Source organism: Diadema antillarum, unplaced genomic scaffold, assembly GCF_040938485.1.
Source record: "Diadema antillarum isolate AM-2024a unplaced genomic scaffold, OU_Dant_1.0 scf00000131, whole genome shotgun sequence".
Lineage (NCBI taxonomy): Eukaryota > Metazoa > Echinodermata > Echinoidea > Diadematoida > Diadematidae > Diadema > Diadema antillarum.
In genome coordinates, this window is record NW_027271020.1 from 714,122 (window position 1) to 737,596 (window position 23,475).

The 23,475-nt window shown below is 38.5% G+C and overlaps 1 protein-coding gene across 1 annotated transcript; it reads left to right on the forward strand.

The window, feature by feature from the left end:
* Nucleotides 1-2,994: 2,994 nt before the first annotated feature.
* LOC139720614 (heparanase-like) lies at nt 2,995-23,036 on the forward strand. Its single transcript, XM_071631970.1, has 10 exons — nt 2,995-3,148; nt 7,074-7,232; nt 9,496-9,650; nt 10,203-10,373; nt 16,204-16,417; nt 18,782-19,039; nt 19,346-19,457; nt 19,893-20,032; nt 20,804-20,950; nt 21,537-23,036. The coding sequence occupies exons 1-10, from the start codon at nt 3,054-3,056 to the stop codon at nt 21,733-21,735; spliced, it is 1,650 nt and encodes a 549-aa protein (XP_071488071.1). The 5' UTR covers nt 2,995-3,053; the 3' UTR covers nt 21,736-23,036.
* Nucleotides 23,037-23,475: the final 439 nt, after the last annotated feature.

Below are 23,475 nucleotides of genomic sequence, written 5' to 3' on the forward strand. Positions count from 1 at the left end.
AAACTGCGCCGCGTCCGTAGTTCCCGTGTCTGGCCGTACCGCTTGGGATGGGCTTGTTCAAACTGTCTGTACGTACGTGCGTGCGTACATCGGTACCGCTGGTATTTTTATACGGCGAGCAGGCAAGCTCTATCTTTAGCAATATGAGTAATTAGAACTCACACAGCTCAACTGATCGCTGGAGTAAAGCTGTACCTCCTTGGTTCAACCACAGTTGAGTGCGTTTTAATCATGGGAAATACCCCAACAATAATTTTCATATAATCCGTGCATTGTATAAATATTCAAAGTTTTCGTAAAATCAGTGTACCTATAAATTCATCGCTATGTATAGATGGGTACTTCTCAGCCGTTTAATGACACCGGTGATGGTGGCAATATTTTGTGCTTTCTTTTGGTTAATAACTATGAAATAGCTCATTGTGTTGCAGTCGATATACGCCAAAGGTATTGATCCCACGATCCGTGAATATAGAATGAAAATATATATGAGAATCTTACACAATGGTTTCACGAAAACTATGAAGTTTTCATGAAATCATTTTGTCTTCACAAAGAGTGTATATATGAAGACTATATGATTATACGTTGTATATTTTATGACATCACGAAGGGATATAATAAAGAAATACAAACATTTCAAACATTTCATTTAATAACAATAAGGAAAGAGCTAATACTAGGTGTTAAAAAAAAATCCCACTCCTGATGCTTAATTACTCAAAAACTATATATCACACAACACTGATATTGATATGAGCACTAGCTGAATAGTGTACAATTTTGTTGGAGATAATTTAAAAATGATAGGATAAATCAGATTCATAAAATTCAAGATTTACTTTCAAGTTAGGTTTCAGATATTGCTCTGTTTTCAACCCTCTGTACAAAATTTAAAGGGGAAGGCTAGTAACTGATCAGTGGGAATCAGTGGAAATGCTGGGAGATGATTGTTCCAATCCTTATGGGATTCATTCAAGAGTTCATTGTATATCTATTGGTGTGTGAAAATGATTTGCTTCAGAATGGTCTCATATTCAAGTAATGTGCAGTTTAATGCTTCCAGGTTAGCGTCCCTGGTCAGTGACGGAGCATTAATCTGCACATTACTTGAATATGAGACCGTTCTGAAGCAAATCATTTTCACACAACAATAGATATACAATGAACTCTTGAATGAATCCCATAAGGATTGGAACAATCTTCTCCCACTGTTCCACTGATTCCCACTGATCAGTTACTAGCCTTCCCCTTTAATCTTTGTACAGGCCTAGGGTCAGTTGGTGTGTAGAGTATGTGGTTAACATCCTGACAATGGTCCTGAACAACGGCCAGGATTGGAATGTTCTATTACATATTCATTAATTCCACTATCGTAGCTATAGTCTTCATTCATCCTGAAATGTAGTGTATGCAAGCACATGAAAACATGTGCTTATTTCTTTCATGTGCATGCATTTTTTACCCTAGCCTTAACCATGAATTCAGACTAAGCAGTGCCCAGGACAATCCATTATGAATTATTGAGTCATCCATGTGCCTTTGCAGTATGGAGCAAGAGTCGTCAGCAGAACTCTGAAAAGGTATATTCGTGCATGTTGTCCGCGGGTATTTATGTATATTGTTCAGAGTCATTGTAAGCACACACGCACATACACATCTTTGGTTATTGTATAAAGTTCAATTTTATATACAGAGAGTTCAAATTTGACCAAAATCTGGAACTTAACTATCAAAATCAATCATGGATTTAACGAAACTGATTCTCATAGTCAAATCACCTCCAACTAAACTGTACACTTTTCAGCTATTACTCATATCAGTGACAGTTTTATCTGATGTACAGTTTTTGAATTATAAGGATCAAAAGTGGGAAATGTTTTTGTAACACCTAGTATAATACCTGACTTATTCATCCGTCAGAAGTCGAGAGAGAGTAGCAATGTGAGTAGGCCTATACAGGTCGTCTCAATATGCACTCTCATTTGAAAAATGGCACTTTATAAATTGTATGATTTTTAGGCCCAAGAATAATAAGGTAAAACAGTAGCATAGCCCCTATCCGCATGTAGGAATGACGGCACACGAAATAGAGCAAATTTGTGTAATCCACATTTCGTTTTTTAATGCTTTTCCAAAAATTTTTCATGTCACTGATTACTGGAGAATTCTATCAAAACTTCTGCATCTACTGAATTATGTTGATGTTCAATTCAATTCAATTCCAGTTTCTTCTTACACAGAATAGGCCCTATGTAAAAAAATCATTATTTTTTTTTTCAGTTGCTCTGAGTATTGTACGCAATAAAGGTGGCTGTATGATGTATCCATCAGTAAGGCAATTATTTGGGGTAATTTAGGCTGTCACATTAGTCTCATATTTCACATCCTATGTACGATTTCAGTGCCATAGGTTCGTGGTCTATTGAATGGACAGTAAGGTTACATCATATTCTTAACTTGCTGTAAAATATGACTTTGCCCACTTTGATGGGCAGAATCTCTAGGTGGAGCTGTCTAAGAGTCATGAGCTTTGTGATCTTTTTTTTTATTACAATTATTTTGAATTTGTCTTCTTTATTTCATGAACGAGCTGAAATTGAAATGTGTGAGTGCGTTCGAGCTGCATTATACTCTCTGCCTCTCGTGATAACGGCGCTCCCTCTCTATCTCTCTCTCCCTCTTTCGTCCCCCCCCCCCCCCCCCCCGAAACTGATAATGAATAAAGTTCGATGAGAGTTTGCTTTCATTCTGCTAAACGCGCGGCTTGACTTCCCAAGCGTTCGAATATGATAGTGAATTACAGTAATGTTGTTCAGCCAGCTCCAGGGAGCTATTGCGCACTGGAAGTGACGGAAACAAAACTACAATATAAGGAAGCCATTTTGTTGTCGGGTTTGCAGTGAACAGTCTGCAGTGAGACCAATCGAGGTGCTGCCGACACTATGGCTGCATTCAATCTACTGCAATTCTTTAGATTTACATTGTGCCTCGGCCTGGGGCAGCACCATGATGGCTGCGCAAGAAATGACACGTCTCTGAAGTTGTCGGAGATGTCAAATTCTGGCAATTTCGCTGAAGGGTTTGAAAACGTTTGGATTGGTGGCCGTCCAGGGAACGGGAACAGGAATGGAAACGCACATGACCGGTGAGTTCATTATTACGTCAGATCTGAAACATTATTGAGCACAGGCGAGCATGCATCATACACACATGCATGCTAAGCTAATAACAAACTTTTTATTCTTGAACTATAGCTGCCAAGTTCCACTTTCCAATGTTTATGTCGGGTTGGGTGGGTAAACAAGAGCAGATCCCTGCTCGACTTTCGAGTTGCTCTGATTTTTTACTTTTATTCATAGGCAAAGGTGTTTTTCTTTCTATCCCACGGTGTCTTAATCATTCTGTTTTTGATTAGGCTTTCGTGGTCTATTTTGTTAGTTCTCCAGTCAAATTGACATTGCGATCATTCATTTTCGAAGGTTTTGGCCATGTCCGACCATTTTTGATCTGTCAAATAATTTGTATTTATGTCAATCAAGTCTACATATAAATAGGGTTAGCCAGAAAGATCCGTCTGTCCGGAGGAGCCTTTTATATTTTTGACGTTATCGCTCGCCTCCGGAGGGGATCCGTGAAGCCAGACGCAGTCTCCGCGGAACATTCCCCGACGACCAGATACAGACCGATCTTTCGGTCAAGTCTATACATACTTACATAGTGATGTTATCATTCATATCCGTAGAAAGTGCTCCAACTTTGCGAAGTGGTCATTCAATATTTTGTATCATAGACACGGAAATGTGATTGCGCAGTGCTGTATCAAATTCGTTTCGAAGCAAACTATATGTTATACTTCCAGGTTCCAGCAATCAACGGTATTGTTTCGGTCACATTAAGTTTATTTTCATAATCATTGGCATGCATGATTACGCATTCCAACCTGTTGTCATAAATGGCATGTGCTTTCCATCTTTTTTTTTTTTTTGCGATCATAGCAGTTCCTTCTGCCTATAATCACAGCAGCCAATGAACTTGGTCCGAACTCGAATGCTCACGTGCAAATTTGAATGCTCGAAAAGACGCCCCTCGCATTCCCACGAATTTGAATACTCTCGAGGGGGCGTAATTTAAATGATATACACTGTACGTAGTAAGTTGACGGAGGTGCGAAATTGAATGATCGGAAAAAGAAGTTGAATGGCTATCTTCATGGCGTTGTCTTCTTGCGAGATTCGGAATAAGCCAGTTCGGAGATAGCTCATGTGCACATGGGTACAAATGACCTTTCATTTTTCTCAGTTGGCTAGGCTCTTCACTCAATTCAAAGCGACATAATGCAGCAGCTTGCCCAACATAGCAATTTATGGAACTCGTATTCTAACAAAGAATGAACCTGTGTAGATGAAGTGACCAGAATGGTTCGCCAGTCAACACTTTGGGAAGCATCCATTTCATTGTGCTGTTTTGAATACATTAACAAACTTTTTTCTGTTAAACATTGCCAAATACCAGGCTTGCTGTCAGGTGGATGTACTGGCAGGCACCATTTATATGGATTACATGAATAATCATAACATCACAAATGCTTATCTCAGTGAAACTAAAAACCAACGTGTCTCTCGGTACAAATGACCTTTTTCTGCTCATGCTCAAACTGGAACCCCGAACTGGCTTATTACCCGATTTTTAACTTGAATGACAAAAGTACAAAACCGACAAGAAAAAACAACAACTAAAATTAAGGAAAGTTCATGAAAATTAATATGTGGACCTGTCAATAGAAGATTTGTAAGGTAATTATGTATAGCTTGATTATACGTCATCTCATTTGCATGTGTGATCGATATTGGTGATTTAAAAAACAAATGAAACCCTGATTGAATTCATGTCCCGCAGAGTAACACCCAAAGTATATACATTTTCTCTCTCTCACTCCCCGGGCTGGCGTGATTAAATATGGAAGTACGCCTTATTGGTGGTAATGGTAAAAAGTCAGTGAGGGCGGGTGATGTCATTTTTTTTGACGTTTTAATGACAGTATAACTTTCGAAATTTTACTATGCTATTATTAGCTCATGAATGGCTGGTTGAAAGCGTTAGAAGAAATCAGTCTACTTTGAGGCCCATAAACCAGTAAGTTATTAATTTCTTTTCACCAAAATCACATTATTAAAACAGTTGAGCGAAATCGAAAGATGAATCATCTTGATAATGTTGCCCTTCACGAATACATTTTTGGCTCGGTTGTTTATTCTCAAGGCAGATTCAATAAAGACATATAATCTAGGGAGATATGATGATCACTCATCATTGATGAGCGTAGATATCTCCAAAGAGGAAGTTAATCATCTTCATAAAAGTAAAGGGAAATCTGGTAATTCCAAATCTCGCAAGAAGACAGCGCCTTTATATATATATATATATATATATAAACTCGTTTGCCCCTTTTTCACTACCCCATTCTCAGGCCACCCTTATTTCACGTATATAGCATAATTTTTATGTATAGATGTGCGACCTGCTGCATTTTTCCCTTCATGAATATTATTTTCTTTGACATTGATTAGTCGTCGTTGATAACGAATTTGCAAGTTTTGTTTGCAGTGTATTGTATATATTCTGTTGTCAGTAATTATTTAAAATCATTATCAATGATGTCGTTTTGTTTTGAAATGTTGAAAAGTGCAGAAATGAAACCAAACCGAAATAGGGCAACTCATTTTTCGTTTTATGCTTCCCGTTTGGTTGTTGTTGTCTTTTTATCAACAACATTCATAGAGACAGCATCATATAAAATTGTTCATTTTAGCATTATCAATACTTTCTTCGACCTTATCGACCGTGCACATCTACGTTTATAGCTAAATATGTATATGTAAAATATACTCAAACAAAAAAGTAAGTTCCCCCTAGCATTTTTAGATATATCTGAAAATGTATTTTACCGATTTTCATACTTCAAACGGGAGTGGATATGGAATTTTATTACTCATAACATGAATGGCATATCATTGGCACCAGATATCATTATTGATGTAAAAAATGCATTTTATGTCAAAATGCATGGACAAAAAGTTGCACTTTAGTGATTTGCATTGACTTTTACAGAAATAATCAAACAATCACTCATGATTCTGAACTTTTAAGCATGGTTCATTGCATATTTCTGTATCTCTTTCTCTTCATTAGCGTACTGTCAATGACCAGCCGGCATCTCTTCCTCATACTATTAACTAAAGTTTGTACTTGGCGCTGCTCAATGTTGGCCCACGCTCTCTGCAAGATGCGCTGAAATTGCCTGACAGATGTCACCCTTGGTCAGCCACTTCTTGGCAGATCTTTGACCTCTCCAGTTTCCTTAAAGTTTGCTCTAAGTTTCTTTATGGCATTGGGCGAAACCCCTAGTCTCCTGGCCACCTCCTTACCGGAACCCCAGCTTCAAGGAAAGCTGAACTCTCCCTCTTTCAAAAATTTGCAGACGCGGCATGATGCAAAATGGCCATAAGCACATAAATGTGATCAACCCAAATTGGAATTAAAAAGCACATGGCTTCGACTAACATTTTCATATTGAAAAGGCCTATTGTTTAAAAAACATGCATAACATCTGTGTATGTATAGGGAAGCACATTGTACCTGAAGAAATTCCTGAGAATTACACATCGATTTAAAAAAGGTCATTTGCTAACTTGCATATTATACACAATGTGCTTCATATATCCTTAAGTGCCACTTTTTTCCCCATGCATTTTGACATAAATGCATTTTTCACACCAATAATGATATCTGGTGGCAATGATATGCCATTCATGTTATGAGTAATGAAATGCCCTATCCAAACCCGTTTGAATTATGAAAATCGGTAAAATACTTTTTGAGATATATCCAAATGTGCTAGGGGGAACTTACTTTTTTGGTTGAGTGTATACATAATATATATATTATATATAATGTATATCAAATATATATATGAATATAAATATAAATATATATGTGTGTGTGTGTGTGTGTGTGTGTGTGTGTATTTTATGTCCTCCCTTTTCTTGATATTGCTCCTTTTTTCACTCTAGCCGGTTCAGCGCTACACGTGAACAAAATCAAACATCATTTCTGGTGTCCATTAACACGAAAGACGTTTTACATCGGGTTGATCGTCGCTTTTTGTCCACTGGCGTTGGTACTGGCAGCTTAACATGCGATCAAGACCTGCTGCATGGGCTCCCGCTCAGGTAAGTGAAAAGAAAAAGGCCACAAGTCTTGCATCACGAAACATGAGAATACGGCACCAGTAGATCTGGTGAAAAGGTGCAGCATACAAGTCGGCAATTCTAGGCAAGTTTCTCACAATTTCCCTATCACACTATTAGAGTCCAGCCCATGAAATCTGACGAAATTGAAATGTGGTTGGTTCTTTTTGTGGAACTTCAAGATTTGTCAAAGTTTCCCAAACTTATCGAAATAAGCGTCATCACTGGTACATAGCAATTTTCACACAATACTGTTGCTTTTTGTTTTGGTTATCTCTCCTTAGATTATTACAATGTCTGCTTTGATGCTGTGTTATCGTAGCGAACATACTAGTATCCTTCTTGCTCACACAGATACTATAGAACAACATAAATTTGTAGTAAGATTTGCAAGGCGTTCCCTATAGACTTAAGTTTGTGTTTCTTAACCTCAAAATGGTGAATGTTATCATGCGTGTGATTCAAGATGTGCGAGAAACAACACTGTAACAACCCTTCCTCTCCCGAAGGCACTGCTGGCTATTAAAACGTGTATACCATATCGGCGTGAAATTGGAAATCAGGGTATTCTGAATTCGTGTGATTCCATGTTGAAAGGTTATGTAAGCTAGGATATCAGACCCATGACAATCAGCGCTCAAAGATCAATGATTTTGAAACCTTAGTATTTGTAGCACAGAATGCTTACGATTGCCATGACATTCTAACTCTGACGTTTGGCGATTGACATTTTCACCACAGACAATTATTTTACCTCTTACATTAACTACTTTTTAACCCTGACTTTTTTTCGCTCTGAAAATTTTACCCCCTGACATTTTGGTATCTCTGACATTTTAACCTTTCGATATTTCCCCTGAATTTTTTTTTTACCCTCGACATTTTTACCTCTGACATTTTCACACCCAACCGAATATAATAATACAAGTGGTGAGAAGCATAATACAAAGTAGTTTAACTCAACGGAACTATCATGTCAAGATACTGAGTCTCGTTATGCCTGTTTTCTCAGTTAATATTCACTTATGTTGATTCAAAATACCCTGATCATCGCTAATGGCCAAATGAAAATCTAAACACGTTCCATATAGGCCTAACAATGTTGTAACAACTTTCTACAATTTTTCTTCGTGTATAAGTGTTGGTACGCCTACCACAGACAGACAGACAAACAAACAAACGAACCACTTTCTAAGCCAACATTTTGTCGGCGACATCATCTGCCACTCATTGCTAAATATACAGCACTGCCAGGTGATACGATAACAAGACTTTGGAATGGACCTTCCTTAGACTGAACATAGACTTCCATGATTCCAGTGCCTTTTATTGTTTATCATAACTTGCATGGAAAATGCCAGTTATGCTCAGATAATTGGAGTTGCAATCTATAACACTATTTCAAAAAAACAAACAAGCAAACAAACAAACAAACAATGGCACGTATTTAGATATCCATTTGGCCACAATCGATGATCAGCGTATTATAAATCAACTCAATTCAACATGCATTTGCACTGCTTTAGTCCTTCAAACCACCTCGTGTCAATGCCATCTGGTTTCATGATAAGAACGGCGCTTATATATATGTTGAGAGTACCGTGAGCGAGATATCATTTGAGTGAACGTCTGTTATAGGAAGGCAGGACCTGAACTTTGCTCTTGTTTCGATCAAAACAAAAGAATTTGTTTCAAGTGTGTAATTTGAGAAACAGCATGACGCTTAAATGACGCTGACTGGCATAGCTATTATGCCTCGTACAAACCCGTCAAAAGGATTATGGAAGAAAAAAAAATCTATCGATATATCTATCGATAACGAAAAGAGGATATCAATAGAAGAAATTACATCCATCTATGGACTGTTTGAACTTTCTTTCAGTGTAAGTCATGAATACATATATAAGATTATATATATTCGCTCTTTCTCAAGTGTTAGATTTGCATTTTATTGTATCAAGAACACTTGAGAAAGAGTAAAGAGTGAATCTCTTGGAAATGTGTGTGCCGAAACTGTTGGTGATTACATGAACTTGTTTTGGTTTCAGTTTATTTTTGATGATAATCACCACATATACATGATGTGATATATATATATATATATATATATATATATATGTATATATATATATATATGTGTGTGTGTGTGTGTGTGTGTGTTTGTGTGTGTGTGTGTGTGTGTGTGTGTGTGTGTGTGTGTGTGTGTGATGCTTTCATTGTCTTCAATTCATGACTTTTGTGATAGATCAACGTCCGTGAGAACGTTGGCCCGTGGGTTGTCTCCTGCTGTATTTCGCATCGGTGGTAAACAAGCAGATGAGACGGTTTTCTCTCCAGAGCCTACCTGCAACAACAGTACCGTGGAAGCGTCCGATATCTTTAACAGTAGAGTGCTGACCGGTATGGAGCCATTAGAAAATGGATAAACTGTACAGGCTGTTTTTCTTTTTTAGTTATTTTTTAAAAGTAAATTGCAGTCATGACTGAATATACATGCTATTGTCAGTAGAATGAAATGATGAATCTTTCAAAAAAAAAAACCACACACACAAGTTTTTGTTTTTTATTCCTGACGCTGTGGTGATAACTATGATGTATTAGCAGTAGATTTGTATTTGGTTGCATGCTGCTTGAATATGAAGTAGAGTTGAATTAAAATTAAATTCATGTAGTCGAAATTAAGAATAAGAAAACGTCCCGAGTAAAATAGAAATAACGTTTTTTTCTTCTTTTTTTCAAGTTTCTCATATCAGTGGAGAAGCACGTGGTACAAGGATTTGTTTGTAAAAATTAGCAAATTTTCGAATATTTTAAAGACATCGTCCACGTAAATAACGCATCTCCAACACCGTCCCGATTGATCAGGTCTCTTGATCAGCTTGATTATAAGGCAGCATTAAATGCTTTAAAATGCATATCTGTCATACTGTTAATTTCATGAAATTTCAACAGCTACGGCATGGAAAGAGCTGCATACATTCGCCACTTCCGCTAGTTTAGACGTAGCCTATACCCTCAATCTGTGTCTTCGCAACGGCAGCGTGTGGAACTCCACCAACGCTAAACAACTCCTGCAGCACAATTCAAAACTTGGATATAGAGTCATCTGGCAGCTGGGAAATGGTAAGCAAGCGACTCGTTTCATTTCATTTCATTTATTTCCAAATTCTCATACAAAACAAAGAACAAAGTGAGAATAATAACGTTACATTAGGTAACAGTACACATGTACAACAAGAAGAAAAAAAAAACATAATGGAGAGAAAGAAAAAAAAATGTTAAAAGGAAATTCTAAGAGAGAAAATGGAGGAGCCAGCACAGGCCACTATGGCCTTTCTACGGCTGGACTCCCATTGAGATTGACTGATGTTCTAGATCGCGGCTTTCATCTATACAGTCTATATACTTTCCTGATCGGAAGTGCTCTCTGTTTCGATTGACCTACTTCCTTTTATAAGCCAGTTCGCAGTTCCACTTTGTGCATGAGCAGAAGAAAGGTCATTCGTACCAACAAGCTGTTGGTTTTTTTAATTCTCTGGGATAAGCATCTGTGATGTGATGATTATTCATGTAATCCTTACAAATGCTGCTTGCCAGCACATCCACCTGAAAGCAAAAGTGATATTTGGCAATATCAATAGAAGGAGACTGTAAATACATTCAATGCAAAATAATGAAATGGGTGCTTTCCCAGGTGTTATTGGCTGCGTTTATCAACTTTCCCTTGTGTAAAGGAAACCAAAACCCAAAGAGAAATGTTGATTGAGTGAAAGCAGCAACATTAGTAGAGCTCATCAGTGAAAGTTTGGGGAAAATCAGACAATCGATGCAGAAGTTATGAATTTTACAAGTTTTTGTTTTGGAACCACTGGATAAGGAGACTACTTTAGTTTATAACGTATGTGTGGACAACAATATAAAGAAAAGAATAAGAAAATTCAACATGCGTTCACTTTTCTAGCACAATGAAAGAGCACTTCACTAACCGCGCTGTCGGAAAGCAGGGGGAATTAGTACTGCCCTCAACATAATATGTCAGTATCAAGATGATGGAAAATGTAATTTTCATGAAAAATTAATTTTTGTGGAATTCTCTTTATATTTTCGTTATATTGTTGTCCATGACGTCATGAACTCTTGTAGTCTCCTTATCTAGTCATTACAACACCAAAACTTTAAAGATGTGTAACTTTTGCGTCGATTGTCTGATTTTCCTCAAACTTTCGCTGATGTGTTCTACTAATGTTGCTGCTTTCACCCAATCCACATTGCTCTTTGGGTTTTGGTTTCCTGTAAACGGCTTTCCAAAGCCCTTTCCAAAGCCCTTTCCAAAGCACTGTACTATTAATGTGCCGCTTGTTTTCTAAGAAGGGACGGAGCAATTACCATCGTAAAGACATATCTTCCTTTGAGAGTGACGAGTCATGATGCAATGCCACATGAATCAATTGTCTTCCTATCTGTGAGGCAGCTCCAGTTTAGCACATACTTCAAATATTTCTGAGTGGCGGCATGAGACTTTGGCTGCGTTTATCAACTTTCCCCTGTTTAAACGGCTTTCCGAAGCCCTTTCCAAAGCTCTTTCCAAAACCCTTTCCAAAGCTCTTTCCAAAGCCCTTTCCAAAGCCCTTTCCAAAGCCCTTTAGAAACGGCTTCCAAAATAGTTGCGTTTATCCAGGGGCGTCACCAGCTTTTTTTTGAAGGGGGTGCGTTTTGACACTAAATGTTTACGAGATTTTTTTGGACAGACATTTGGAATATAGGAAGCTCTCAATCCCTAGACTTTTAATGTTAGCTAGGATTTCATCGGGGGGGGGGGGGGGAGGGTGTGGAAGTGCCGGAGAGCGGGTTGCATCCCTTATAAATGGATTATGGAATGACGGTGTGAAACGACAAATTACTGGCAGCGATATCAGGGGGATGGTATAACGACTACATACGAGCGAGCGGAGCGAGCGAGCTTGGAAATTTTGACATTTTACAGTCCAAAAAACTGCCGTTTGTAGACATATTTTTTTTGCTTTGTAAATTAAGGGGGCGCACCGAGCACAACTGCTGGCAATTCCTGGCAGCAATATCAGGTGAATGGCATGATAATTAAATGCGAGCGAGCAAAGAGAGCGAGCTTGGAAATTTTGACATTTTACAGTCCCAAAACTGCCATTTGGAGCCATATTTTTTCGCTTTGGAAATAAAGGAGGGGTGGGGCGCAACGGGCGCAACTGCCGGTAATTACTGGCAGCAACATCAGGAGAATTGCATAACGACTACATACGAGCGAGCGAGCGAGCGAGCTTAAAAATTTTGACATTTTACAGTCCCAAAACTGCCGTTTGTAGCCGTATTTTTTTGCTTTGGAAATTAAGGGGCACACCAGGCGCAACTGCTGGCAATTACTGGCAGCAACATCTGGTGAATGGCATAACAATTAAATGCGAACGAGCGAAGAGAGCGAGCTTGAAAATTTTGACATTTTACAGTCCCCAAACTGCCATTTGGAGGCATATTTTTTCGCTTTGGAAATAAAGGAGGTGGGGGGGGGGGGTTCACCGGGCGCAACTGCCGGCAATTACTGGCAGCAACAACAGGAGAATTGGGTAACAATTAAATGCGAGCGAGCGAGCTTGAAAATTTGACATTTTACAGTAAAAAACAAACTGCCGTTTGTAGGTATATTTCTATATTTAAGGGGGCCCATCGGGCGCAACTTCTGGCAAATACTGGCAGCAATATCAGGAGAGCATAATGATTACATTCGAGCGAGCAGAACGAACGAGCTTGAAAATTTTACATTTTACAGTCCAAAAACTGCCGTTCTTTTCTCAGCCATATTTTTTCGCTTTGGAAATTAAGGGGGAAGGGCACCGGGCGGAACTGCTGGCAATTACTGGCAGCAACATCAGGTGAATTGCATAACGATTAAATGCGAGCGAGGGAAGAGAGCGAGCTTGAAAATTTTACATTTTACAGTCCAAAAACTGCCGTTCTTAGTCATATTTTTTCGCTTTGGAAATTAAGGGGGGCGCACCGGGCGCAACTGCAGGCAATTACTGGTATCTAGCAACATCAGAAGAATGGCATAAAGATTAAATGCGAGCGAACGGAGCGAGCGAGCTTGAAAATTTTGACATTTGAAGACCTGAATATAAGAACGACCCAAGTCCAATTTTTGGCCAAATTCAGTTTGACATGGGAAATTGTAGCTTATGCATGGACTCATCTTGTGTATAAATGATAAATCCCAATTACCCCCCGGAAGTGCCTGAAATGAATGAGTTAAATCTTATATTAATGTAAGAATGAAGGACTTGGGTCATTCTTACATTCATATAATAGCGCTCTCTCTCATCCTTCTCTCATCTCTATAGCAGAATATCATGTATATGAATCAAAGAACGACCCAAGTCCACCACACAAAATGGTCTCTCAACAATTAATGTAAATGTTAATTATTATATGGTTTTTTTTTAGTTTACTCGAAATGGTCTTCCATGGACTTGGGTCGTTCTTATATTCATATACTCATTTTACAGTCCCCAAATTGCCGTTTGTAGCTATAATTTTTCGCTTTGGAAATTAAGGGGGGGCGCACCAGGCGCAACTGCCGGCAATTACTGGCAGCAACTTCAGGAGAATGGCATTACGACTAAATGCGAGCGAGAGGAGCGAGCGAGCTTGAAAATGTTGACATTTTACTGTCCCAAAACTGCCGTTTGAAGCTATATTATTTTTTTTTTTTCGCTTTGGAAATTAAAGGGGGGGGGGGGCGGACGCCCGGTGCGCCCGGTGCGCCCCTCCCCCTGGATCCGCCACTGCAAGGGTGTGGGTTTATGTTCATGACTGGGGGAGGTATGACCAGCGAGGTGGCGTCGAAGTGACCAGCGGGGAAAGGATGTCCAAAATCTGCACTTTAGAGCATCCCCTAAACTAATTGTGCGTGTTTGTTTGTGTGTGTGTATTATATGTACATGGAAAAGTTAGGAATTAGCCCAGGTCAAGTCTTTTTATTGGCAATGCAAGACATTTTTACATAGACTAGTATGTAAAGCAACACTGCAAAAGCAATGATCTAGCTTTGATATAACGAAGCGTAAGGTACAAAGGTGCTGTACATTCTACATCACATTGCGCAACATTGTAGCGACTCTTCGTTCGGATGTACTGAGTACACTGCGCACATCCTGCTTATATGCAGAATGCCAACCAGGAATCACGCTGAATCACAATCTTTTGTCGGGTCCGGGCTTTTTGAACAATGTTTCACACTATATACCTATCTAAAATGGTTAAAAGAAATCCGATAGAAAAATATCTTATTTCTTGATCACCCTTTCATTCAAAAGCAGTTTACTAACACTTGAATTACTATTTCGGTAAGTCTTTTTTTTTTTACCAGCGGATTATGAGGGGGCGCACCCCCCCCCCCCCCCCCCCCCCCCGTAGTTACGCCACTGCTTTTGGGTGAAATAATTGGACATATTTCTTGAATTCTAACAAAAAAGCAAGACAATCTTTTCATCGCGGGAATTATGATCATGTGGGGTGGGGCAAATGGTGCGCTTGCCTTCCAATATTTTTATGGGGGCAACATTTTTGTTTTATTTCAAAAGCAAGAAAATTTCTCATTTCGAGAATTATTAATTATGGGGGGGGGCAAAATTAAAATATGCTTGCCCCTCCAATATTTTATGGGGGTAACTTTTTGTTTTTCGGTCCAAAAAAAAGATAAGAAAATCTTCTCGTCTCTGGAATTATGGAGGGGGGGGGGGGTGGGCAAAATAATATGCTTGCCCCTCCATTTTTTTTCATCTTTTTTTAATGAGGCTAAGGCTCGCTCTTGTGATGGGCTGGCAATATGGATTGGTCAGAAGTAATGTACATAGACCCTACTATGTACTTGTAAGTAGCACACGTACATGCAAACGTGTATAGGTGCTCGGTATCGTAGGGATGTACAGTACGGTCGATAAATAGTAAACACTGTAGAATACTAATAGATATGTATAAAATCAGTGCTGCCAGAACCAGGGGTGCGAATTGATTTTTTTTTTTGTGTGTGTGTGTGTGTGTGTGTCCCTGGTGCAAAATATGAAAAAAAAAATAGAAAAGAGTAATTATCTAACGTCCGGCGTTGAGGTCGCTCGCAGACTGATTTTTTTTTTTTTTTTTTTTTTTAAGGATCTGAAGGGGGGTGCTTTCGCACCCAACGCACCCCCCCTGGTGACGCCCATGTTTTATCAACTCTCTTCGCGAACACGATAACTGGCATGTCACTGCACAGCTGCATTGCGCAGTTGTGGTTCATAAGCTATATGGGGCAAAGCATCGCAGTATTTAGTCTAGACTCTATACAAATCGTAGTGACAATAGAGAACTGTCGGGCAGCAAGCTGTGTGACATCCGGTGTGACACTATAAGGGGAAGAAATCTCCTGTTATCTCGTCATTTCTTTTGGCTGTTAAACCAACGTATTGACGCGAGTAAAAAAGATAAGAATCAAGAAAAAATCATTGAAAGATTTACTTCTTCTCCTTGATCTTTCTAGTTGCATTGGGTTGTTGTTGTTGGGTTTTTTTTTTTTTGTCCTTAGTAGTATTTCAGATTAGATTATTATTTTTTTTTTTGGTATACTTCCTGGCAAATATGCACAACACACTTAAGCAAACCTCTCAATACATGTTATATACACAAGAGTAGTAATAGTAGTAGTAGTAGTAGTAGTCGTACTACTACTAATGATAACAATAATGGTAATAACAATAAAATAATAATGATTATAATGCCTCCAAGTAATGACATTGTTCTCGGAGTTACACCTAAATTCTTATGGGGAGAAAAAAAGAATACAGCATGTGTACATGACATACAGATATAATGTGTATGTTTGTGTTTGTTGGACGCTAACTTGATTTTCTGTCTGTCTATGTCCACTTAATGCTGTACAATGTTTAAGAGCCAGGCCTGTTCCCGAAGAACTGCAACATGTCACTAACGTCCGGACAGATTGCCCAGGACTTCCTAACCCTGCGCGGACTGCTGTCCCTGCCTCAGTACAGAGACGCCGGGCTCCTGGTCGGTCCGGATCTCGAAAAGCTCCACCTGCACTCTCGTTTGAGCGATGCTGTTGCGGCACAGGCATCCATGAATGTAACAGCCTATTACGAAAGGTAAACAACAACAATGATAATAATAATAATAATAACAACAATAATAATAACAACAACAATAATCACAACAACAACAACAATAACGATAATAATAATGATAATAAAGATAATGATAATAATGATAATGATAATGATAATAATAATGAAAATAACAATGATATTAATAGCAATAATCATAATATTAATAATCATAATAATGACATAAATTAATGTATGGTAGCATGCGTCAAATTATTGATGTTTGTTTTTATACAGAGGATGAAGGACATGTTATCTAAAATACAATGTTTTAGAAATTTTGTGAAATAATATACAGTAGATAGGCCTATCATGATATATCCAGTATGTGTGTGTGTGTGTGTGTGTGTGTGTGTGTGTGTGTGTGTGTGGATCTGCTTCGCGAACAGATTTATGGAGGCCATAAGTCCACGTCTGATGCAGGCGACTGAAGAGTCCGATCATGAGGGACAGGCACTGACAGGCAGGCAATTGGTTGGTTTGGGTTGGGTACCACGGGTTTGGTTACCACGTGTTGGGTTTTCCCTCCTTTGTTCTTTTCCATCAGTGAGGTGCATGGGGTCTATATGGTGGTTCACAAGGGACATCACAGACAACACGAAATTTAAGTCGGAATTCACAAATAATTCACAAATAATTGTGAAATATTTGTGAATATTTTGCGAATTTATTGCGAAAGAATTGTGAAGTATTTGTGAATCTTGTGTAAAGAAGAAATTTGTGAAATAATTGTGAATCATTTGTGAACATATTGTGAAATAATTGTGAAATTTTTGTGAACTTTCAGCACAAAGTTGTGTTGTATCGGCCCTTAGAAGCCACCATAGGTCTGTGATATGTTTAGTAGCAATAGATTATCATCTGAGCTTCAGTGAATAGGTGAAAAGTTTGCTATACTCGCTCAGTTTGAACGTTACGCCATCAAGGTGAGAGAATGCCATACACTATCGCCCCCGTCAGCCTAGGAACATATAGCTTTGGTTGAGACCTAACTTAAGTTTTCAACATTTTTTTTTGTGTGTGTGCGTGAAATAATGAGAAACCTCTCATGAAAAAAGAAAGAGCATGTAATTCCAAGAGGGATTTAATGTCTATTTGATGAAAACTGGTTTTGTAATGGCTGAGATATCCAAAACAGTAGTCTTCATAAAAGGTGGGACCATGCACCTTTATATGAGGATTACTTTGTTTTATTTTGTTTGTGGATGTCTCCTCCATTCAAAACCGATTTTCGTCTAATAAACTTAGAATGGTATGCTCTGTCAGTATTTCATAAGTGGTTTCTTTGTATCTCGCAACGATTTAAAAGCTCAATCCACATTCTCCACCACCATCCTTTAAACGGTGTGTAAACTGTGTTGCGAGTAAAAGGAAACACAAGAGTTGAATTCGTCGCATTAAAATTCCATTTCATTTCATTTCATTTATTTTCACGTAATGAAACATGCATAGGCCTACATAAAAAAATATGACATTAGTATGACAAGTATAATATGACAATGTGACAAAACAAACAAACAAACAAACAAGCTAACAAACAACCAAAGTTATCAAGTGAAGGGTCTAAAGAGAAGGCAACGGGCCTTATTTAAAATTAACCCCGGGAAAGTAAATACAGCGTTTTGTTTCTTCTTTCTATAAATTATAACTGACTAAAAAGTCGGCACACGCACGCACACACACATACATACGCAAACAAAACATACACAAGCACAGTAACATTTTCGCATTAACCATACTTTTTGACGCTGGACTAATTCTGGTGACTGTACAAGTACCCCAACGCTATCCATAATAGCCATTGCGATATTATAGCCATCGAACCAAAAGTTTTAGTTTGGACTTTGACCGTGAGACATGCATCACCTTTTTTTAATAATTTATTTTGATTCATTTCAATTCTTTGCTGACCTATGACCTCTATACACAAAGACGGAAAATCAAGTGGATTCCGATTCGGCTTTCATTCTGATCCCTTTTCATACACGCGCGGATCGTGATCGCCGTAAGCGATGAGCTTGATGCCATAGTGACATGCATTTAACACTGACCCTTCCAGCAACTACAGGCCTATATACAAAAAGAAGTGCCTTGAACGTGAAGGGAGAAAAGCGTAAATTGGTTTTCACTTCGGTAGAAAAGAAGAGAAAAATCATTGATAGTAGACAATCAGTATTGCACTATAGACCCTATTCATAATCATGAGCACATAAAAGTAAAGTATATTGTAGGTGTATTGTGGAAAAAATAGAAGAAGGAAAAAGCAACGAAAAGGAGAAAAAATACCCCAATTTCTTAGATTTACAAGATGAAACAAAGATAATTACCATTTCCGTTGGAAAACAGATTTCTGAGGCAAGCAGGCTCTGCCATCAATGCCACAACTGTTCACTTCTACAACATGCATCAGGACAACACCACGAGTGTCTCCGACTTCCTCGATCCCGATATCCTCGATCGCACCACTATCGAGTTATCGAAATATCGGGATGCTGTCCACGAGGCCATGCCGGAAGCGCCGCTGGATCGCTGGCTGGGTGAAACGTCGTCCGTCACTACGGGAGGCTTGCGACACGCGTCTTCAAGATTCGTAGCAGGATTTCTGTAAGTCGGTAAAGGGCACGAGCTTTGTTGTCTTGTTGCTGCTTGCACATATACCAGAACACCTTAGTATTATTCGCCTGCAAACAATAATTACATCAGGAAATCTAAACATTTATGAATCGTGTGTGCGTTTGTATTTCTGTTTCATTTGTTTGCGCTATTGAATTGTATCGCCCTGAAATCTATATCTATTGTGCAATAACTGAAGAGATGCAACATATTGGTATTACACGACGTCTTCGCAATCATTATCTTTTCATTTTCGCATCCACTGAACGCGGGTGGCCCTGACGAGTTTTACAACAGACTTCTGAACAATCTTGGACTAGCGGCAAAAATGAATATCGGCGTTTTCATCTACTGGAATATTTTTGGCAATTCCTACTCCTTGATAACTATGGACGAGCGTCCAGCTGCGGTAAGTATGAATACAGAAGCAAATAATGATAAAGGAAGACTTTCTTTGAACGTTTGCAATAATAACAGTTATTTTACTCTATATGCAATTCAGTGAATATCTAATCATCAAAAGAAACTGAGTTTGTGATGCACCCCCCCCCCCCAAAAAAAAAAGGTATTGTCAATTTCTTTTGTCAACCAGAGAAAGCTATCAAAGTATGTGGGTTTTTTGTGTTGTCACGATCTTGTCGAAAAATCATCAGTTTTATTGTCTTTTATGTTTTACTTTCTGCTGACTTTATTTGTTTTGTATTATTGTTACTCCCTTTTCTTGTTCTTCCTCAAAAGAGTAAAGAATTGAACGTGGACCTTAATATAATCAATGCATATCTTTTCATGACCGGTAGTGATTAATGTAACAGATGTAGGCCTATTTTTATATCTTTGAGCACAGTTGTACTGGGTATGTCTGTTACATAAACGCCTCGTTGGACAGAAGGTGCTCTCATTGGCTCTCGACGTCGATGCGGACGTGAAGGGAGCATCCGATCGGCAGCGCTACGTGCGCGTTTTTGCACACTGCACATCAGATGCGTAAGAATGAGCGAATGATTAATGTCACTTCCGGTTTGCTTCACCTACAGCCTTTAACCCAAGACGTTCCGCTCTTACACGATACGTGTTTTTGATTATGTGGAGAGAGATTAAAACACCGATATCTAGTGCTTCCAGTCATGATGAGAAACAGTTCATTTGTCACCAGTTTATCACATCTGTCCCTATTCCGTGCATTTCTTTTCTTTAATAGATAATATTGCATACTGCACACATGTATTTTGGGTCATCGTATTTGTTAAAAGAATGCATCTTTGAACCAGTATCATGCTTAAGGACGCCTGATAGAATTATTTTATTTTGTTGCGATTAGTTACGCTTGTATAATAAAATGCTCTTGAGCGTCATGATTAGTGTTAAACTCGGTATTTCCATAAATAGAATTTAACAGTCCCATTCTTTCCACACATATAACTGTGTGCCAGTATACTCTTCGATCCCGGAAGTATTTCATTTTCTTCAATTCTTGTTTAGGTACCGCTTGATATTTGCGACTATTCTCAAGGAATTAGATGATGATGAACATCTTCTTACTTACTCATAAGGGCAGAATAGGGCAACTTAAACAGCAAATGAAAATAATAGAGGCATCATTCATTTGTCTGCACAGAAGTGGAGATTCATTTTGTTCGGGTAAGGTTCCTGATACATTGTGAACTCACTGTAGATGTAAATATTTAGTCACGTGCATGTGCTGACGCATTCGGATCCATTCTCAGGAAATATTTGCTCTTCTCTTTCCAACTTCAGCTCGTCATATGAAGCTGGGTCGCTGACTATCATAGCCATGAACATGATGAACGACACTACAGCTCTGCTGCGACTTACCGGCGATCTTGCTCGGAAGAATGTGGACGAATACGTCCTCACCCCGCAGGGAGGAGACCTCACAGCCGAGTAAGAATAAGAGTTTTACGAAAAGACCTGGGTGTCTACCGCAGCAACCGAAAAGCGAGGAGATATCAACAGCTTCATCATAAAACAATATTATTTGTGTACTGTGTGCCTGGTATTTTGTTTCACCCTATATACATAATATGGATGACGTAAAAGATTGTTGGATGGAAATTATTGAAACGAATTGGATTGAATTGAGTAGAATTGAATTGATAAACTGAGTAAAAACAGATAACTGAATAATCTTAAATATCAGTTGCTTCCATTAAAGAGAGAAGTCCGGTTTCCTGGTATTGGACAAATGAAGTCTGGGAGGTAGCAAAAGCAACGAAGAGGGAAAATTGTAAATATAAGAATGAATTAATGTAATAATTGTTATATTTACCAATCTTTATACATTGTAGCTATCAAAAATCAAAATCTACTATGCCTTAAGTATTCAGTAGTGTTTTTATACCAACTCTTTGAGATGGATGACGTAAAAGATCAACGACAATGTAACTGTTCCCTGTCATTGGGAACTGGCATTTCAAAGAAGTGCTTTTTTTTTTCATTAATTTTCTTTGCCCGTCATTCCTGACACCAGATACGTCCAGCTCAACGGCGAGACTCTCGAAATGATCGATAACAGGACGCTGCCCAAGACCCTTCCACGCCCTCTACCGACAGGATCTAACATAACTCTTCAGCCATTGACGTACGGTTTCTACGTCATCAGAGACGCCAGTGCTGCAGCGTGCAATGGGAAGGCGGCCGGTCTAGGCCCTTCATATGAAGTGATTTAGTGACGGTGAAATCGTCATTTAATACATTTTCTATGTTTAGAATGCTCATTTGGGAGTCCTTAAGATATTTTAATGTTATTAGCCAATGGATAAAGCCACCAACTCTCCAATCGTTGTAGGTCCCGTGTTGGAATCCTCGGAAGCATGTCCAAACCTTTCCTCACTCCTACGGAGGAGACTAACATCCGTCGGTCACGTGATCTCTTGCTTTAAACAATATTTAAAAGCTTCCTCAGTTACCATGAGATGTAAATGTAAAAGGTCTTGGCCATAATGTGATTCCGGTCTGCATTTTCCCTGATGCAAAGCCGAGGCGGGTGACTAAGCGTTCAGTCAAAGAAGAGTACTGTATCCTGCACGATTTTCATCATAGTCTTTGACAGAAGGCACGGTTATGTTATGGCGAGCAAAAAGAATAGAAAAACAATATTGAATATGTAACTTTTCCCTGTCAGGCATATCAAAGTAAAAGATGAATACGCGCCAAATAAGATTTTGATAAGCAATTACAAGTATTGGTAGCCATCACTGACGGGTGTGTGTAAAACGTGAAGCATATCGTGTAGGTTGGTGTCTTATTTTGGCTTTATTTCTTTGTGTTTTGACATGCTTAGTTAGAGTCTGATGACAACTTCTAATTGTTGAAGTGTTTTACTGGAGGAAGATCCGCAATGATTTGTTTTGTAATGTGCAAATTGTTGGGTTCATGTGACATGATAGTATATATCTGCACGAATGATATTATTTTCATTCGTTACTAAGCATGCTAAGTAAGAACTTTTCACGAGGAACACAACGATTTCAAATTAGTTACACAAAATAGCTATTTAACAAGTACATTGACTGTAAGCACAGTGATTACAACAAGCTGTGTAGATATGACATTGAAGAAAATCAAAATCAGAGATACTTAAAAAGAGGTAATACAAATCGATGATAGAGCATGAGGACGGAAGAAATCAAACAGAATGCTTAGACAGCGCTGTACATAATTTTCTTGACTCATTTCAACTAAAGCCCATTCCGGCATTCTCTCAACATGTCAACATTATGTTTATGTTGTCACTAATGTGATATTGTATTATGTTACAGTGTATCTCTTATTATACAGGTTTATTTCCTCTATATATACAGTGTATATACCTCGTCATATTAACGGACTAGTGATACAGGGTGCTGAAGGAATATGATTTTTCGATATCGTTACACACAATGTGAAAACATTAAGAGCTTTTCTACACAGTGAAGAAAAGCAATTGTGAGGATATTTTGAGGCTGTATCATTCACATGGAGTGGTTCTTGTATTCATCGTTTTTAGTCGAGGGCTAAAAATGGTGACAATCGCTTTAATTCAGATGGTGATTTAATATGAAGTGTGTGAGGACGACTCTGACATTGATTTTACCTCGGTCTTGATGTACGATTGTTTTTAAGTTATTCAAGATTTAGCGGATTTCATTCTTTCTTATTCATGACTTATTATTTTATCCCATGGCTTATGGAAGAACGTGCTGAAATATCAAGACAGTTAAGGAGCATCCGATCTTTTCCAAAATATTTTATTATCATCTATCACTTCCTATAGGTCAATATCTTTGAGGATTTGTACATACACAATTTTTACAGGCACAAGCAAATAAAAATACAGGTAAAATGGTACGATGGCATGATATTGATGATAGTTTGAGTAATTTGAATTCAGCATAGACACTTCGTGTGTCTTCATATGACTGCAGTTC